This window comes from Apostichopus japonicus, chromosome 22, assembly GCF_037975245.1.
Source record: "Apostichopus japonicus isolate 1M-3 chromosome 22, ASM3797524v1, whole genome shotgun sequence".
NCBI lineage: Eukaryota > Metazoa > Echinodermata > Holothuroidea > Aspidochirotida > Stichopodidae > Apostichopus > Apostichopus japonicus.
The window spans coordinates 20,815,037-20,835,494 of record NC_092582.1 but is presented as its reverse complement, the minus strand read 5'-3'; the positions used below and the strand labels follow the sequence as shown (position 1 = coordinate 20,835,494).

The window sequence follows — 20,458 nt, the reverse complement described above, 5'->3', positions numbered from 1 at the left end:
ATACCCATTAATCGAATGTGCGATACCGATAAATCGAATGTGCAGTACCGATAAATGGAATGTGCGATACAAATTAATCTAATGTGCGGTACCGATAAATAGAATGTACGATACCGATTAATCGAATGTGCGGTACCAATGAATCGAATGTACGATACCGATTAATCGAATGTGCGGTACCGATAAATCGACTGTAGGGTACCGATAAATCGAATGTGCGACACCCATTAATCGAATGTGCGGTACCGATTAATCGAATTCACAATATCGATTTGTCGAATGTGCGGTACCGATAAATCGATTGTGCCGTACCGATAAATCGAACATGCGATAACGATTAATCGAATGTGCGATACCGATAAATCGAATGTGCGGTATCGATAAATCAAATGTGCGATACCGATAAATCGAATGTGCGGTAACCGATAAATCGATTGTGCGGTACCGAAAAATCGAAGGGTGCGGTACCGATAAATAGAATGTGCGGTACCGATAAATCGAAGGGTGCGGTACCGATAAATAGAATGTACGGTACCGATTAATCGAATGTGCGATACCGATAAATCGAATGTGCAGTACCGATAAATCGAATGTGCGATACCGATAAATGGAATGTGCGATACAAATTAATCTAATGTGCGGTACCGATAAATAGAATGTACGATACCGATTAATCGAATGTGCGGTACCGATAAATCGAATGTACGATACCGATTAATCGAATGTGCGGTACCGATAAATCGACTGTAGGGTACCGATAAATCGAATGTGCGACACCCATTAATCGAATGTGCGGTACCGATAAATCGAATTCACAATATCGATTTATCGAATGTGCGGTACCGATAAATCGATTGTGCCGTACCGATAAATCGAACATGCGATAACGATTAATCGAATGTGCGATACCGATAAATCGAAAGTGCAATACCGATAAATGGAATTTACGATACCGATAAACCGAATGTGCGATACCGATCAATCGAAAGTGCAATACCGATAAATCGAATGTGCGGTATCGATAAATCAAATGTGCGATACCGATAAATCGAATGTGCGGTAACCGATAAATCGATTGTGCGGTACCGAAAAATCGAATGTGCGGTACCGATAAATCGAATGTGCGATACCGATAAATCGAATGTGCGATACCGATCAATCGAATTTACGATACCGATTAATCGAATGTGCGATACCGATAAATAGAAAGTGCGATACCGATAAATAGAATGTGCGATACCGATAAATCGAATGTGCGGTACCGATAAATCGAATTAACGATACCGATTAATCGAATGTGCGGTACCGATAAATCGATAGTGCGGTACCGATAAAACGATTGTGCGGTACCCATAAATCGAATTTACGATAAAGATAAATCGAATGTGCGATACCGATAAATGAAATTTGCGATACCGATAAACCGAATGTGCGGTAACGATAAATAGAATGTGCGATACCTATTAATCGAATGTGCGGTATCGATAAATCGAATTCACAATACCCATTAATCGAATGTGCGATACCGATAAATCGAATGTGCAGTACCGATAAATCGAATGTGCGATACCGATAAATGGAATGTGCGATACAAATTAATCTAATGTGCGGTACCGATAAATAGAATGTACGATACCGATTAATCGAATGTGCGGTACCGATGAATGGAATGTACGATACCGATTAATCGAATGTGCGGTACCGATAAATCGACTGTAGGGTACCGATAAATCGAATGTGCGACACCCATTAATCGAATGTGCGGTACCGATTAATCGAATTCACAATATCGATTTGTCGAATGTGCGGTACCGATAAATCGATTGTGCCGTACCGATAAATCGAACATGCGATAACGATTAATCGAATGTGCGATACCGATAAATCGAAAGTGCAATACCGATAGATCGAATTTACGATACCGATAAACCGAATGTGCGATACCGATCAATCGAAAGTGCAATACCGATAAATCGAATGTGCGGTATCGATAAATCAAATGTGCGATACCGATAAATCGAATGTGCGGTAACCGATAAATCGATTGTGCGGTACCGAAAAATCGAAGGGTGCGGTACTCTCTTAAATTCTTAGACTGAAATTTCAGTCTAAGGTTTGACTGAAATTTATTTCAGTCCATAAGACCGATTTCCAGACGTTAAGACTGGAATTGGTTCCGAACGAAATTCAGCCTGCAATAGACTGAATGCAATACCCAATAACATCATTGTATTTTGTCACGTGCTCAATTTTATTTCAGTCCATGCAAAGACTGAACGGTTTAACCAATCCGGTCTGTCCAAATCAATGACGTGTTCCTAATCTACATTTGCCCGCGTACGTTGAATCGAAAGTCCATCTTAGACGAACAACGGAGAGAATATACGCTTCTTAAAAACTAGCCGCTTTTAAGTTTCCACGAGAATATAATGGCAGAAACATTGAGAACGTGTTTGGCAAGTAAAGGATTTGCGGAAGAAGTTATATCATTGCTCGAAGGTAATATTAAAAAGCAGTTTTTAATCGATTCATACTCATAGTTATACTCAGTCATAGAGAGAGTGTATATTAACAAATATTATACTAGGCTATGCCTAGTACAGTTGTAGTACAGTAGGCTATAGCCTAGTATAGAAATACTATGGCCCAGTTTGGGGCCTAGGCTACACTACTGTCAGACTGTCGTACATGTATAGTCAGTATTGCCAAGTTCGGACACCCTAAGAAATACACGATTTCCCCATGAAATCCTACAGGAAGAGCCAAATTTCACCAAACACTATAAAGCTACAGTTATTTTCTCTCCAAAATGACCCGTGTGCAAGAAAGTACTTACATATTTGTCAATAAAATGACGGAGATCTATGAAGTCTGTTATAATTACTGAAAGAGCAACTGCGCCACCAATTTTATCACCAGCGCAACACTGTAGGTTGGGTGTCCGAACTTCACAATACTCTAGCAAAGAAATACCAGTTCCACAATAACGAAGAATCTTCTTGGAATACAAAGTAAAAACAGTTTGCAGGAAAGAAAGTTAGGCCGTGTATCTTACTATAACATATTTCTCCCACCATGTCCAGTATATTTTCATGTGATTTATACGAGAAGATTTAGTTTTGGGGTGTTTCAAGGCTTAGGTGTCCGAACTTCGAAGTGACCATACTACGTCTATTGTGGCACTGGTTACGAGTAGTGTAGGCCTAGTAAAATTTTACTAAATTTTACTAAGTTAGGCTAGCCTAGTCAGAGAGTGCCAACTTTAGGTTAAACAAAATATTTTTTTTTAAATTAATGGGTGCTGGTTAAAACGAAAATAGGCTTAGCCTAATATTAGGCCCCTAACGTTAAGCCTAAATAAATGATTTTTTTTAAAGAAAATTTATTCCTACCCTGCAGGCTGCATACAAGTTTACTTAGCCTAAGTGAAAAGGTAGTGGCTATTTACCAGGCCGTTAGGCACTGGTGCTATAGGGCTAAGTACGGTTTCTACTTGGTCACTTGGTTAGGTCACTTAACATAAGAGTTAAAGGAGAAATACTAGATTTTTCACTTCTTTTATTGTGATTTAAAAGAAAAGTACTGGAAAAAACTTTTTCTTTGAATATGTTTCAAATAAATGCCTAACACATCAAATTAGTAGCAAACAAAAATAATAACACATTTCCATACCCATCTTTAATAGATGTATATTTTATGAACTAACAGTTACAAAGTAATAGAATTTCAACTACCAAAGTACGCTATCTCTAGGTGCATACATATTATAATTCTATAGTATTGTACTGTAAATTTTTATGTTCCTGTTTTTCTCTTTGATATACTGTACATGTGCGTACACAATTTCAAAACATAGTCTAGTCAACATTGAAGTTGGCACATACTCTTTGCTAGATGGTACTGTGCAGTGCATACAGTAATGTTATATTCATATTTATCCAGTTCTGTACTTGCAGAAATTTAATGTACAGTAATCAAGACTTTATTATAGGTGATTATCACACTAGCAATGCTAACAATACAGATTGCTAAACAAAATGCAAGAATATGAGAATTCTTTTATTTATGTTACACTCTCTTTTCAGAACACACCATGCCATCACAATTCTAAGGAATGCACAACACAGCAAATAACATTCAAGTACAGAAAATACATGAATTCTTCGGATTTTAATAGCAAATACTTCAGTATCTTTCAGCGTAGTGTTTAGTGACTATTAACACTTAACTAAATTACTGTAAAAGAAGTTCACTGCAACTGCGAGAATGGGATATACTTGTGTTTTATGCCAAGAACATATTTTGGGGGGTACTAGAGAGCTGGCATATCATTTGCATGCATTGCATCCAGTTGGAGGCTCTGGGCAAATCCTTATATGTGGCCAAGATGGCTGTTTGAAGACATTTACCTTAATGAATTCTTTTTTGCGACACATTAGAATGACACATGCACCTCATGCTGAAGATCATGAACAACACGTTTTGAATGATGAGCTTCTTGTAGATCAAAATGATATGCAGTATGAAGAGGGTCAAGAAAATTATGATATGGATGTTGATATACTGGAACCAGATGTTGCTGAACAAGAACCTGTATATGATCCCAATTCACTGAAACAACTTGCTGTTTCTATGATCATCAAATTGAGAGCTTCAACCTCCTTGCCATATACATCAATACAAAATGTAATAAGTGGAACCAATGATATGTTTCAATATGCAATTTCGTCCTTGAAACGTGATGTGTGTAAGGTTATGGAAAACCATGGAATTGATACCAATGCTGCTGATGTGGTTGATCTTTTCACCAAATTCACCTCATGTCAAAATCCATTCACTGAGATAGAAACAATTAAGCAACAATCAAATTATATGATTGAACATTTAATGTTGGTGGAGCCAGCTCAATACGCATTGGGAACACGTTTTGATCAAGTTATCGATCGAAAAACTGGTGATGTAAGGCAGCAAATAGTAACAGATACTTTCCAGTACATACCTGTCACTGAAGTTCTAAAGTTAATTCTCAAAAGACCAGTAATGAATCTCATTGAAAATGAAGAGCGCTCTATCAATGGTTTATTGAGGGGCTATCAAGATGGCTCACAATATAAACAGCATGGATTATTTAGAGATTACCCGAATGCTCTTCGCTTCCAAATATTCTATGATGACGTAGAAGTGACCAATCCAATAGGTAGTAAAGCTGGTGTCCATAAACTTGGAATGTTCTATTATTCAATTCAAAATTTACCAAAACGTATGAATTGCACAATGAACAGTATTTATTTACTTGCAGCAGCTTATAGCACAGACGTTAAACGATATGGTTTTGAACCAATCTTGAGGCCATTTGTTAAGGAAATGAATTCTTTTGAAAGTGATGATGGTGTTCAGCTTTTAATCGGTGATAGGATGCGTACTATTCATGGCAGTTTAGTTTCTCTATGTGCAGACACACTGGCAGCACATGATATTCTTGGGTTTTTGTCTCCTTCTGCAAATAAACTGTGTAGGTTGTGCTATGCAACTCGTGAAGGTATTCAACATCATTTTAATGAAGATGATTTTCAGCAAAGAACAATGGATTCCCATGATAGTGATGTAGAAATAGCATCTCAAACAAGAAATGGTGATAACACAACTGGTGTCAAACGAGCTTGCCCATTAGATTCTTTGCGTAATTTTCATAGTTCCACTAACTTTAACTTTGACATAATGCACGACATGTTAGAAGGTGTTTGCCCGTATGAAGTCAAGTTATTGCTTCGACAGTTCATTTGCATCAACAGATTTTTAACTGTTCACGAGTTCAATCAGCGGTTAAGTTCCTTTCATTATTCATTTAACGACCGGAAAAATAAACCATCCATAGTTTTGCCTGAGCGACTGAGAAATCTCTCTGACCATAAATTAGGTCAAAAAGCTGTTCAGATGTGGTGCTTCACAAGGATGCTACCTCTTCTAATTGGTGATAAAATTCCACATGACAACGAACATTATGAGCTTCTTTTGTTATTGCTACGGTGTATGGATGTCATTTTTGCTCCGTCAGTGTATAACGAGCAGACTGTTTACTTAAAGCACCTTATTCACGATCATCACTGTCAGTTCAAGCTCAAATTTCCTGATCAAAATATGATCAATAAGCACCATCATATGGTCCATTATCCAACATGTATTAGAGTTTCTGGGCCTTTGACATCGCTACAGTGTCTCAAATACGAAATGAAACATGCTTTTAGCAAAAAAGTAGCCTCAATCAACTGCAATTTTAAAAATATATGCAAATCGATTGCATATAAACATCAAATTATGCAGTGTGCAGCATGGTCGGGAAATGGCCTCAGACATGACTTTGAATGTTTGGGTGGAAATATGACTCCCATAGGATTATTAAACGGCAGTGGTGTAATTGCAGAAACCTTGCAACTGGCTGAAGATGAAGAGATTTTTGTTGCAAGCCAAGTGACACTGTACGGAACCCAGTACAAACCAAACTTGTTTCTAGCAACAGGACTGATACAAGAAATCCCACAATTCAGTTGCATTAGCCATATCTTGGTGCAGGAGCCTACCCACAATTCAGTATTCTTTGTTGTTGCTAAGTGCTGTACACATGGTTTTTCCTCACACTTTCATGCATATGAAATTAAAACACTTGATCCAGAATATTCTGTTGTGACGTTGAAGAACCTTGTAGACTTTCATCCGTTAACGAAGTTGACTTCATATGAAGACACTTCGCCATCATATTTGTGTCCCAGATACACCTTCAATCATTGTAGGTAAGATAATGCCCACAGTACTGTATAATAGAGCTGTGAGTACAGTAAATTCACTAAACGTGTACACACTTCAAGTAAAATAAAAGTAATAATTTTTCGCGGAACTGGATATTGTCCGCTAACAACAGTACCTGAACTATCATTTTCTAACTTGTTCAACAAACTTAAAACTTAAAAGCATTAATAATGTCTATTTGTATATTCATTTATAACAAAATGTTGGGAATCAAGGTTTAATAGTTCTGAAAAATGGGAAACAATGTAATTGATATTTGGCCAGGTAGAGGATTTGATTCTGTAATATCTTTTGCAGCTTTTATTCCATGTACACAGTTTAGTAAATGTTTAATAGTGTCAGAGCGTGTAAGGTGTACTTCTTGGTACCCTCATATGTGTGCATGTACAGTAGCTCCATGTTGTCGGTCAATTATTTCCTTATCTGTCCTCTTTATGCAGACTACAGAGAATGCTTTACATTTTCGTGATTCTATAAATAACATCTTCTCAGGAAATTTCCCTCTCCCCATATTATGCATTCTTTTTAATTGTGGTCTTGAAAATCTAATTTAAGCTCTTCCTTTTATCCTCTCTTTACCTTATTTCAGTATTTTTTTCTTACTTTATTAGATAATGATGTTGACATAGAAGTGTTGAAGACCATGGTCGAAGCAGACCTACGTGAAGTGGGAGTAACTTCCTTTGGGGTGCGAAGAAAGCTGCACATTCTCATCAGGCAACTATGTATTGATGATAACACTGAATCGTCTTTGGTAAGTTCATTTGTGTATGTTCAAGACTAAAACTGTAATGGTACTTAAAACAAATGTTGTTTAGAAAATGCATAATTCACAATTCTCATCATTCTGTTTGATCACCTCTATTTAGTTGTATAGTTCTGCATTGTGGCATACATGTATTTTAATTTATATTATTTTGTTTTTAAATTATATTTACCAAACATTGCAATTTTGTTAACAGAGTTCCTCTACTGCATCAGACAGTGACACACTTGTGACCCCAGAAGACTTTTCTCCAAATTCATCATCAACCCCATGTAAGCAGAGAAGTGATATGTCAAAAGGGTGTTCAAAGTTTAATGCCAGTTACAGCTCTGCTACTATAACAGTAAGTACTGCTAGATATGTATTATTTTATTAGCAGGTAACTGCAGCAACTTTTGCCAGAAAAATAGCCTAATTCTCAGCTCTACAGTAGTTGAGTCACTTTACCCTGCACCCCTCTTCTATATACTTATGCAATTACCCATCTAGAAAACATTTTGGTCCTGTAGTCGCACCGGTCGCGTGGCACGTGATCAGATTACGTGTATTGAGCTCTTAAATTTGTACTTAACTGGTTTACTTTCTATTCTTCATTTTTTCCTTCTTATTCTGAAGCGATTATTTGTTTGCTTGACAAAGTTCATTGCGCCACTTTGGGATCCTCAATGTGCCACAAGTGGTGCATGTGCCGCAAGTGGAGAAACACTGAGTAGTGTATGATCCAGTAGTTTCTAATTTTTTACCATAATTTTTTCAGAACTTTGGTTTCAAAGAGACCATCACCAAGCATTCTGAGGGCAAAGAGGTAGCACAGGTTTTGGAAACTAACAAGGTTCTTTCCACCCGTCAACGACGCATTCTTGTGCGCATAGCAGTGGGTTGTCTAGTCGAGAAATGTGGTTTGTACGTATTTTGTTGTAGTCCATTGCTTTATGTTGATCTCATTTGTGTATATTAAATGTTTAGTTTTTTGGTTCAGATGCTATCACCATCAGAAACCTATCCCTCATGTGTAAGTATGTTATGCCTAGCTTGTAAACACGATATCTCTAGATCTGGTTCATGTGTTGTTATACAGAGAGAGGCCATTTGAAAATGTGCCCTATTGTTTTTTGGTAATGATGTCATGCATATTAATGAAGGGGCGGGGTTTAACATAACTGGTCATGATGTCATGCATATTAATGAAGGGACGGGGTTTAACATAACTGGTTTAACATAACCAATCTGATTGAAATATGGTGTAAAAATGTTGAATCTCATTCAAATGCATAGTGGGCGGGCTTAACGTGATTTTGGCTATAGAGCTTGTAAACACGAAATCTGAACTACCTTTGTCTATTTGTTTTCCCATCACTAAATGTTTAATACAACAATAATATATTTCACATTTAAAGGTATCCAACAACTAACCAAAAAACCACTCTTGCCATGGAGATTGTGACGGTATTCCCCACCCTGCAAGACACAACACCAGGAATGAAAGGGCATGTAAGTACTATAAACATTTTATTTGACCGTAATCCAGTTTGTTCTAACCCCATAATAGGAAATTCTTAATTCTAGTTATGCATATTTATAAACAGCCTTTCAATATTAAAGTTTATATACTTTCTGTGTGTGTTCATTTTACTGCAATTACAAAAATGCATCGTAGCATATTTTTGTAAAGCCATGGTTATGTACTGTTTTGGCTGATAAATCTTTTACCAAAGTTACTAGTGTAAATACCCTGCATGAATTTGTCAGTGTGCCGAAAGGTGCTTATCAAGCTTCTTAAAATTAGGATGCAGTAGAACTCGCCATTTTTAAATTTCTGGCTCTGGCTGGAAGTTTTTGTGGTTCTGGCCGGAACCACCAAACCAAGAAAGTAATAAATAGGTTAAAAATAGCAATATTTCAGTTAACTAATGTGAATATTATGTAACATTATTCTCTTTTAAGACGACGTCATTCCTCTTAAAACGTCCCCACTCATCGACAATATTAAATGAAAGGGTAGGCCTTAGCAACATCATCGGTATAAATAATAACAAGCTGCTTGTTTATTTATTTCTTAGCATATTTGCTAACCCAAGGTTAAAGTCAAGGTTAACCTTTTGTTGACGCCTACGACAACGGCCGCAGAGTGATGTATGATTTGTTCCTTCTTTGCAGTCGAGACAAACTTGCTGTCGATAGTGAAAGTGTCTAATCAAGTGTACTGTATGCACTAACTTAAGGATAATTATATTGAAAAATGGTTTGAAAATCATGTTCCTATGCACATAGTGACATGACTGATATTGTTTTAGACATGTTTCTCAATATTTTACAGTTAAATCAGTCATACATATTTCACTCTAACTAACAAATGTAAAAAGTTCCAGTTCCGCTAGTTCTGGTTCCGACCGGAACCTAAAAATCTGGTTCTGGTGCATCCCTAATATTAGAATATAAATATATTTTGTTACAGGAGCATTATTACAGCAATGGGCAGGGATTCCTCGAGTATAGACTCAAAAATATCCGCTCAACTAAACCGCAAGCTGACCATATGCGGCAACGAAAAGGTCTTGTATCTGCATCTAATCCAGATGGGCCTGGTCATTCTCTTGCTGAAGAGACGGATGAAATCATGGATAAGGTAGATATTTTATCAAATTGTTTATCATGTAAAGAATTTTTGATGTTTTAGGTTTATCAGTATTAAAAAAATTGGTATGAATAAAGTTACTGGTATATCTATTGGTTTGGCAGCACTTAACATTAAGGCAGAAACAAAGAAAAATTCGAGGCATTACTGAGACAAATTTCAAATTCCTTTAAATTATGTTTGTTTGTTCGGAGTTTAACGGCAGAGTTTAACGGCACCACGATAGTCCGAATGGAAAGGTGCCAATAGGTAAGTTTAGGAAATTAGGAAAATTGGAGTAAATTAGAGAAAAGTAAATTATAAGCACCAAAGAATGCCAATATTTATGGACAAAATGAAAAATTATAATTATAAATTTTTCTAACTCCGAAAAACACAGTGAGACACTTTGTGGGTAGAAAAATGAAGGGAGGCCATTAGGGCCAGTGAGGGTGTACAGTGTTAAAAGATTACCAGGGCATTCTAGACACGGTAGAATGCGGTGCATAGGTTGTGGGGAGACAGGTAAGTGGGGAACGAAGTAAATTTATAAATTTTTCATGATAATGCAGGTTCTGAGTTTATATTAAAGCCCCCTTGTTAAATGTTTTCCATGAGACCAACTGTGCTTGATGGAGCAGTAAGACCAAGTCTGATTGATGGAGCAGTGAGAGCAATTCTTATTGATCCGTTGATGAGGCAGTGGTACTATTGACTCTTCATAATTGATGTAGTAGTGAAGCCCAACTGTGATTGATGTTGCAGTAGGGCAACCACTGGTGTAACAAATTGTAACCTGATTTTATAATTATATTTGATTGTTTAGGTTAATTGGATGAAATACTCAGTTCCTAGTGAGAATCCATCTAAGCATCTCAACTTCTTTAAGGACACTCACCACTACAGAAGGCAGTGGATGGAATCAGGCAGTAAGACAATTACGGAAATTTTACAGAAGTTTCCCAGATTTCAGGATATGCCTAATTTGGTAAGTTTCAGTTTTTAGATGTCTTGTCAAAAATGCCAGCCCTACGAACCATTGTCCATTTTTCACAATTGACAGGAAAAGCAAGTGTTACATGACATGATGTACCTGGCTGCCTGCATGGGAGTCACCCATGTCTGGTTCTCTGAACACTGAAAACTTAAATTGGTTCACCGACTAACATAACGTTAGTCCATCTGGTGCCTCTCACGACTAATATAGCCTTAGTCAGTTGCTATACCGACTAATTTATTCCTTAGTCAGTTGGATTTCTTAGTCGGTCATCTTAGTCCGTCAGCTTAGTCGATCAACAATTTCTTAGTCGGTAAATGTATATTAGTCAGTTACATTAGTTGGTGACATTAGTCGGTCTTTACCGACTAATTTATATGAGCCACCGACTAGTTTATAGCAGGTTTTACATTAGTCAGGATGGTGCCTCTCCCGACTAACCTTTCTTAGTCCGTATCGACTGACTAGTTGCACCGACTAGATTCACTGAAAGAATTAAACCCGACTAGTTTCACTGACTAGCATCACTGAAAGAAAAGAGAGAAGAAGAAACACAAATAATGTGTACGTTGGCAGTATTTATTTCTGATAAAACTTCTGATGTCTACAAAAGGCTGACTTTCGACAGATAGAGAAGAAATCACTGTAAATAAAATCTGAAAATCTGAGTTTTTTTCCAACAAAGTTAAGACAAGTTAATGGATCAAACATGAATCGCAAAAGTATAGCACTGCACAATAATGCAAAGTTGGATCTTGGGCAAGGGTTCCTCATGACTTTCCTTTTAAAGTGGTACCCCAAATCGACACCAGTTAAGTCTTCACGAACAAAGAGTGTTTCTCTTAACTACAAATGGCCTCCCACTTGTCTTCAGGAAGCCAAAATCTGCACCATTATTGACCTGTGAACAGAAAATATGATATACGTGTAAGCACAGATACAGATATAGCACATGATAACTCACATTATCATAAACATACATTTACCTTAAAATTTTATAACATATTGGGAGGTATACATTTAAATCTAGGTCCCTCAAATTATAAGCCAGGAATAGCAGCTTTACCAAATTATTATTAGCTTTGCACAGCATAACACCAAGTTATTTCTCAAAACTTAATAATTATGTTAATCATGATAATAATGATCCCAATAGACCGGGATCCCAGAGGGTTTGGTTAGCTGGGAAGGTAACCAATTGCCTTGTACATCACAATGTTCACAGTGCATTCCTGTATATGAAACCAGACGACTGGCAAACCGACTGTGGTGGGTGTGGCTGGGAGAGCAATTTTAAAGTCACCTGATAGCTAACCTAGATCAGTTGTCATGGTAACACATCAAAGTAAGTACAATATGTCAGGTATGGCCCCAAGAGCAACAAATGGCCATTGCCAGTAATTATTGGTGGTGGGGTACCCCTGCCAGTGATCTATATTTGACCCCTCAAGGCTGACCTAGGTCAGCTCATGAGGTAACCACTTGAAACCTACTGGAAAATGTTGGTTAGGGCTTCAGATACAACTGATGGGCATAATTATCTAAGAATCTAAGAAATCTAAGAATCGATGCATATACATACACATAAACAGAATAATTTGAATTCGCGCAAGTGAACCCTGCACTACATTGGACAGTAAAAAAACGTGCAATTAGACCAAACTAAACGTACTAAATTTTCCGTTACTTCTACATAAAATATCAATACAAATACAGCAACTTACTCTTTTGGCAGTATACTAAAAGCACATGTTATAATAACTTCAGACTATCAAGCTTTCCTGAGAAAAAAAACGGTTAATACTTCTTACAGTAAGCAAGTCGACCGTGAAGGAATGTCGCAACATGTGTTCAGCCGACTGTGACTGTACGTTTGAAGGTCTAGCCTTGCTTATTCAATATCACAAAGCCTACCCATTTAGATTCACATGGGAAATTACAGGAAATCTTTACCAAATGAGTGTAGACTTCAAATAAACTATTGAGCCTTATAGTTCCAGCATTTGTTTGGGAATAAATTAGAAGATGATGTGCCACTGTTCAATCTAGCCCAATACACACATAACACATTGTTAATTGGTGTTTAGAATGCACACTTTAGTGTTGAGAATGCACTGCAGTACCCAGTAGAAGCCTATAGGCTACTCACTGTCATTGCACTTGTGTATTGCGAAACGCCAACGTGACAACGGTAGCGTTACACTAACCATAATACAGTACTAGTGCCAGTGGCCTAACAATTAACTTTAATTTTACCTTCTAGTTAAAGGAATAACAGGTAGGCCGATGATGCAGTTAATACCTCCATTCTTCTAAAGACCTTCTTGGGTGATTTACGGTTGAAAGTTGCTTAGAGTGATCGTATGAAACTATGCCAAGCCTAGCAAGCTGCCGTTGCCTCTCGGTTTCCAAATTGAAGTGAATCGAATTGGGTTAAAATACATTAGTCCGTCGACACCGACTAAGCTACGATTATGGCGTAAATCGGGTGTCCGTATCGTTCTTAGTCCATGGGTTAAAATACCTTAGTCCGTCGCCACCGACTAAGCTGCGATTATATTTTCCTTAGTCAGTGTAAACTAACTAAGAAGCAGCGATGAAACGAAGATTTTTGCTAGTCCTGGTGCATTGACTAACGTTAAAGACTAATTTAACGTTAGTCCGTGGCAATATTGACTAGTTTATTTTTTCAGTGAACACTAGTCGCGAAGAGAAGTGTGAAAAGGCAGTTTTCATTCATTTCCCCATCTTTCTCGTCCGTCCCCTGGTTAAGGTTGTTGTTGTGCGCCCCCAGGTTCCTGACTGTATCGCCTGACTATACTGGTATTAAATTTTAATTGTAAAGCTCATTGAGACCGGTTTTGGTATATTGCGCTATATCAAGCATTTCTAATAATTATAATCTTCTATACAATCAATCAAGGGCGTAGGAACCGGGGGGCTGGGGGGCGCCAGCCCCCCAGTGAAAAATATGGGGGGGGCGGAAGTATCATTCCGCCCCCCCGCTGCGCAAGTCAGAATACCCCTTTTTCATTTCCAAATGAGAAAAAAAATCTCATTTGGAGCACCAAATTGCATCTAAGGCCAGGTGAAAATGCAAAATTTTTGTAAAAATGGAGTGGGTGTTGAAGTGTGCTATATTGCACCAAATTGCATCTGAGGCCACCTGGAAATGCTAAAAAAATCCAAAGGGGAGGGGGAACCCCCTCCCCTTAGACCCCTCCCCCAGGTCGGCCATCAGTCTTCAGCCCCCCCCCCACTCAAAAGTACCTTCCTACGCCACTGCAATCAATAGATAACTGGAGAAGCAATATTCAGATTTGATGTGGTAAGTTTCATAATTGTGATACTAGAAAAATCTCCTAGCATTCTGATTTGCAGTAATTAAATGTTTACATTTCTTCCAGATTAACGAGGAGTTTCGATTAATGTTTGCGGAATCCAGCGATAACTTCATTACAAAGTGGGCTGGATACAGAGACCGCGTCATAGAAGTAGGAAAGAAAACCTCACCAGCTATTGCGAATATGATTGATGCTTTTGAGGAAACTGATAGTAGTAAGTTAAATTAGTATAGCTATCATATTTCAAAGTTTTCTTTGTATGCCTTTTTCTAGCTAACCAATCAAATAGTGATCACATATAAAGTGTTTTGGGCATTTCCCCTTGGTAAGAGGCTGTAAAGTTCTCAATTTTATTCTTATTCTCAATTTGGGCAAATTATGCAATGAACCATAACTTTAAAAAATCAATATATCAATTACTTTGTAGTTTGTGTAATACAGAATTTTATATTTATTTGGATGTATGACTTATCTGGATTTTATTTAAAAGGGTTATTTATGGAATTGTGCCATTTGTTCAAATTAACTTGTACTATGATTTATTGCATTTAATTAACCACAGACTATGCCTTCGAGGTTATGTTTAAAACTTCAAACTCAATTTTCTTTTCAGAGGATATGTGTGCTTTATATACATTGATATATATACTGCACAGGTCAGTGACAATGTTAAAACAGAAGCAGCAGTCCACTAGCAGAGCAGGGGCACTGTTGTACTTCCTTCAGAACAAACCTGTGAGTATTTTATGACAATATACTGCATATTCCCTTATAAATGCTCAAAGCCATATAAACACCCCTGCATTTAATGGAAAAGTTATGGTTTTACAAAATTTACTGGGCTAAACAAGATGGAAAAAGTTTGTCTGGTGTAAATGGTTTTAAATGTAAAGCCAACCAATATTATTTATGCCATTATTAGTAAGGAATAACAAAGATAGAGATGGAAAACGGTTGACTTATGAACCCTTCAGGTGTTTGAGATATACAGTTATTGATACTGAAGGTAGACTCTGTCAGTCTGTCCAGGGCTGTTATAACCAATTTTGTAAAGTTGTCTGTCCAGGGTTTGTGAATTTTTAGTGACATTCAGGGAGATCATGTAAGAAGTTTAGTATGTGTGAAATTTTCTTCTAGTATGAATAAACTGGAAGTGTCATGGAAAAATCTGATTGGCAGTTTGCTTAATGTTCAGATGTGAATTTAATAGTATGGAGTGAAATATACATATTTTTTTTGTCATTTCTTCCTAGCTTGGCACGAGTATTGATGCTACTACTGCCGGAAAAGATGAAAAGTATGTACAACCGTACATACTTTCACTCGGTCCTGCCCTAAATCCGTCGCAGTTCTTCATTGTGGTGGATAGAATTCCAATTCCTGCAGGAACCAATCTCATACAGGCTGTGGATAGGTTATTTAAAGCACATTATGCTTTTAATGTGCATTATGCTTTGGCACTTCTTCAATTTTGGGAATTTTTAGCTGCCTTTTTATATGGAGTGATTCCTGCTACGTCAGTAAAGGCACCATTGCGTAGCTTGGCATCTAACATTAAACTAATTTCTCCTAAGTAGCTTTTTAGAGTGGTGTTGCAAGTGTTTATTTGTATGCTGTATTTTATTTTGATTTTGGGTCATGTAAACAATTATTTTGTTTATGTAAGCACCAGTACTATCAGTATTATAACTTAGTTTGGTACAATTCTGAATTGTAATCCAGTCGGACAGTTTCCAAAAATGGTTCAATTACGAGAAATGGGTGTCAGAATGGTGTGGGTTGGGAAGAGATGGGGTTGGGAATAAGCAGCAGAAATGAAAACCCTGAAGGGTAGGTGGAAAGGTTGGGAGTTTAAAAAATGTGGGGGTTGGCAAGAGGTTGGAGTTTGGAAGAAGGGTGGTGTGGAAAGGACCAACATTAAGCTTCAACGTCTTTCCAACTCTTACCTTCTTGCGATGCATGCATTTACCTTATAACAGGGTTGTCCAACCTACGGCCCGCGGGCCACAGTCGGGCCCGCCGCAGGGTTGCGTCCGGCCCGTCAGAGATGCTCTACGATGCGAAATTTTAGTGAGCAAATTTATTGATAACAATTTGAAGCTATTTAATCAGTCATTCGAACCTTCTGGGTCCAAAAAACTGCATACATGTCAGTTTGTGTGACACTCTCTCAACGGAGGGGGGGGGGGGGGGCTGGACTTTATTCATCTGTTTTATCAGGAAGGAAAATAAATCAGTGCGATCCGCGCGCAGTGCTCACAGTTTGCTGCCTTGGGCTTCGGGCAAAATATCGAGCGTAGGGTTTGTGCGGCCCCCTCCTTCTTCATAATCATTCCATGTGGCCCTCCTCTGCAAAAGGTTGGACAACCCGGCCTTACAGTATAACATGTATGAGAAATATTTCAGTTGTTTTTATACTTAACTTTTTATTTCGAAAATTGCATTCTCTGTACGTAAGTTGGTTGTAATATGTAAGCTGTCAATTGTAATCCATTCATTGTCAGTCACTTTGCCAAATGGCCTTTTCCAGTATTTGTCCATTGCCAGTCACTTTCCAAGTGGCGTTTGCCAGTATTCATCTATTGCCGGTCACTTTCCAAGTGGCCTATGCCAGCATCCGTTCATTGTTGGTCACTTTCCAAGTGGCCTTTGCCATAATTTGTTCTTTAAGTACAATTAGGGTTTTATATTTTAAATTTCGTTGTACCAATATCTGTATAATTGGGGAACTTGCCCTGTCATAATTGGTTCGGGTTGTTATTATATTTGCAACAACTGCTACATATTGGTTTCACTTAAAAGAATGAATCTAAATTAAAACATAACAATGAATGTTTCAAGCCTTAGAGTTTTAGGACACTAAATAAAAAAGTTATGGTCAAATTATACATTTCTGGTAAACTTGACCACATTTAAAGAGTTTGCGTGTCAAATGGTCGGCACCGGAATTGCAACTTTAATGTTTGGACTTAAAATTTGAATAACCCTTATTAGTAACCTAATTATTAATAACCTAAGATATCATAAATAAAACCCAAGCAAACAAACTTACCTTTTGCACTTTTTTTTATTTGTTTATAAATTTTCTTAAATGTATCCAAGAAAATAAATAAAGTTGTAATACAGTTTTTAAACTTTTAACAGGTGTACGGCATGCCATACGTTTCAAAAATGTCCAAAACAATATAAGCATGTCCAAAATAATATAAGCATGTCCAAATTTATATAAACATGTCGAAACTAATATGAGTATGTCCAAAAATAATAAGAGCATGTCCAAAATAATATGAGAGTGTCGAAAGACTATATGAGCATGTCCAACATATTAAAAGAATGTCGAAAAATAATACAAGAGGGACAAATGTAACTGCCTAATTCAATTTTGTTTTGAACATTTTGGCGTTTTAAGTTACGCCATATGTTGCAAAATATCCAAAAAAATATAAGCATGTCCAAACTTATATGAGCATGTCCAAATTTATATAGACATGTCAAAACTATATGAGCATGTCCAAAATAATACGCGCATGTCCAAACACATATAAGTATGTCCAAATATAATATGAGCACGCCCAAAATTATATGAGAGTGTCGAATAATAATATAAAAGTCTCGAGTGTAACTGCTAACTTCAACTTTGTTATGAACATTTTGGCGTTTGAAGTCACGCCAAATGTTTCAAATATCGAACTTTTATATTGGTATGTCGAAAAAAATTAGCTTACAATACCTTCTTTGGAGGTAATTTGTATCAACTGACACAATGGTTATCATTATGACAATATATTATTGAAACATTCTTCTGTTTTTGTGACGCAAATAATTCAAAATATGTAAAAACAAGACCATCACCTAACATTTTTTCTTTTTACATCCCTACATAATGTGAGTGGTTTCGCCCTGCCTAGAGGTGCTGAGATTATTCATATATTGTTGCGAAGGCAAAGAAGTTCACGTGCGAAAGTACGTACAACATGCACAAGCGCTAACAACGTACAGTAGTTATCACACATGCGTACGTTGACAGTGAAAATGAACTACTATACTGTGTTACTTTTTTAACGGAAAATTGTGACACTTAATTACGGTTACCAGGCGAAGTCGGACACTAGCCCAGAATTAAAAAAAAAATAAGCCTAGGTTAGGGGTATTCAACGTTTAATCTTCACTCTCACCTTTTAACTAAATTTCAAGATGGAAACGTGGGAAGAACTCGCCAACTACATATTATTGATTAAACCGCGTGGGATGTTGGACACAGTGGTTCTTCGTATTAAACTCACTGATAGTTACAGCACCTTGAGGCCAGGTTGATCACTCGCGCTACGAAACAACTCAACTAATATTTCCTCGAAAATAAAATCGTTCTTGATCGAAATATCATTAAAATATTAACACACACACTAATACGGTAATGGATGAACTGTATATCGTCTTAAGTTACGCTGGATATGGTGTTTTTGTTTTCAGCATACCAAAATAAAAAGTTTGATATTTGGAACATATGGCGTAAAATTCAAACGCCTGACTGTTCATTATAAGTTGAATCGAGCAGTTACGCTCGAGACTTTTGTATTATTTTTCGACACTTTTTTATATTTTGGACATGCTCATATAGTCTTTCGACACTCTTATATTATTTTGGACATGCTCTCATTATTTTTGGACATACTCATATTGGTTTCGACATGTTTATATAAATTTGGACATGCTTATATTTTTTTGGATATTTTGCAACAGATGGCGTGAATTCAGATGCCAAAATGTTCACTGAAAAGTTGAAGTTAGCAGTTACATTGGACATGTTCATATAATTTTTCGACACTCTCATATTATTTTGGGCATGATCATATTATTTTTGGACATACTTATATTAGTTTCGATATGTTTATATAAATTTGGACATGCTTATATTTTTTTGGACATGCTTATATTTTTTTGGACATGCTTATATTTTTTTGGACATGCTTATATAGTTTTGGACATTTTTGATACATTTGGCATTCCGTACAGGTGTTTTGTTTTCTTATTTTCATAGTTAAAGCAAAATATAAGTTAAAAATATGTAACTATTGAACCAAAAGAGGTATCACCCTGCCTTTTTAACCAGTTTGTGTCTAAAATTATACTCCATATATGAATATTTACAATTCTACAGGAATATTCCTTTAATCTGCCTGGAGAGCGGAGTCTAAGATGATGAACTGAAATCGTCCCAATTTAGTGTTTTTGGGTAGTCTTTTGACTTGCCTATTGGATTATTAATCCCTGAATTAAAAGTATAAAATGACGATATTCAGTCTAGCCACTTTTCTTTAAAGTCTAATTGAATAAAATTATTCAAACCTTATAGGCTGGATTCTAATCTAATTTGGCTTAATTTCAGTGTAAGAAAGAGTAACTTTCAGTCCTGTTACACTGAAATTATTCAGTCTAGCTGGACTAAAAATCAGTCGTTTTACAGACTGAAAATTTTCAGTCCTTCCTTAGACTGAATTTCAGTCTGAAGGAACTGGTCCCTCAGTTCGTCCGCTCTTAGACTGAAATTTCAGTCTATTAGACTGAAATTTCAGTCTAAGAATTTAAGAGAGTACCGATAAATAGAATGTGCGGTACCGATAAATCGAAGGGTGCGGTACCGATAAATAGAATGTGCAGTACCGATAAATCGAATGTGCGATACCGATAAATTGAATGTGCGATACAAATTAATCTAATGTGCGGTACCGATAAATAGAATGTACGATACCGATTAATCGAATGTGCGGTACCGATAAATCGAATATACGATACCGATTAATCGAATGTGCGGTACCGATAAATCGACTGTAGGGTACCGATAAATCGAATGTGCGACACCCATTAATCGAATGTGCGGTACCGATAAATCGAATTCACAATATCGATTTATCGAATGTGCGGTACCGATAAAT

At 36.9% G+C, this 20,458-nt stretch overlaps 1 protein-coding gene across 4 annotated transcripts; it reads left to right on the top strand.

Annotated features, from left to right (window-relative positions):
- The first annotated feature begins 2,106 nt into the window (after positions 1-2,106).
- LOC139964052 (uncharacterized) lies at positions 2,107-17,608 on the top strand. Of its 4 annotated transcripts, XM_071965375.1 has the most exons (11): positions 2,375-2,499; positions 4,440-6,784; positions 7,416-7,558; positions 7,767-7,913; positions 8,328-8,473; positions 8,968-9,061; positions 10,026-10,196; positions 11,011-11,172; positions 14,589-14,739; positions 15,139-15,260; positions 15,779-17,608. In XM_071965375.1, the coding sequence occupies exons 2-11, from the start codon at positions 4,441-4,443 to the stop codon at positions 16,100-16,102; spliced, it is 3,804 nt and encodes a 1,267-aa protein (XP_071821476.1). In that variant the 5' UTR covers positions 2,375-2,499; position 4,440; the 3' UTR covers positions 16,103-17,608. The 4 variants fall into 4 exon arrangements, with proteins under 4 accessions (XP_071821477.1, XP_071821476.1, XP_071821475.1 ...); XM_071965376.1 differs by lacking the exon at positions 4,440-6,784 and having other exon boundaries at positions 2,107-2,499; XM_071965374.1 differs by lacking the exon at positions 2,375-2,499 and having other exon boundaries at positions 3,867-6,784.
- Positions 17,609-20,458: the final 2,850 nt, after the last annotated feature.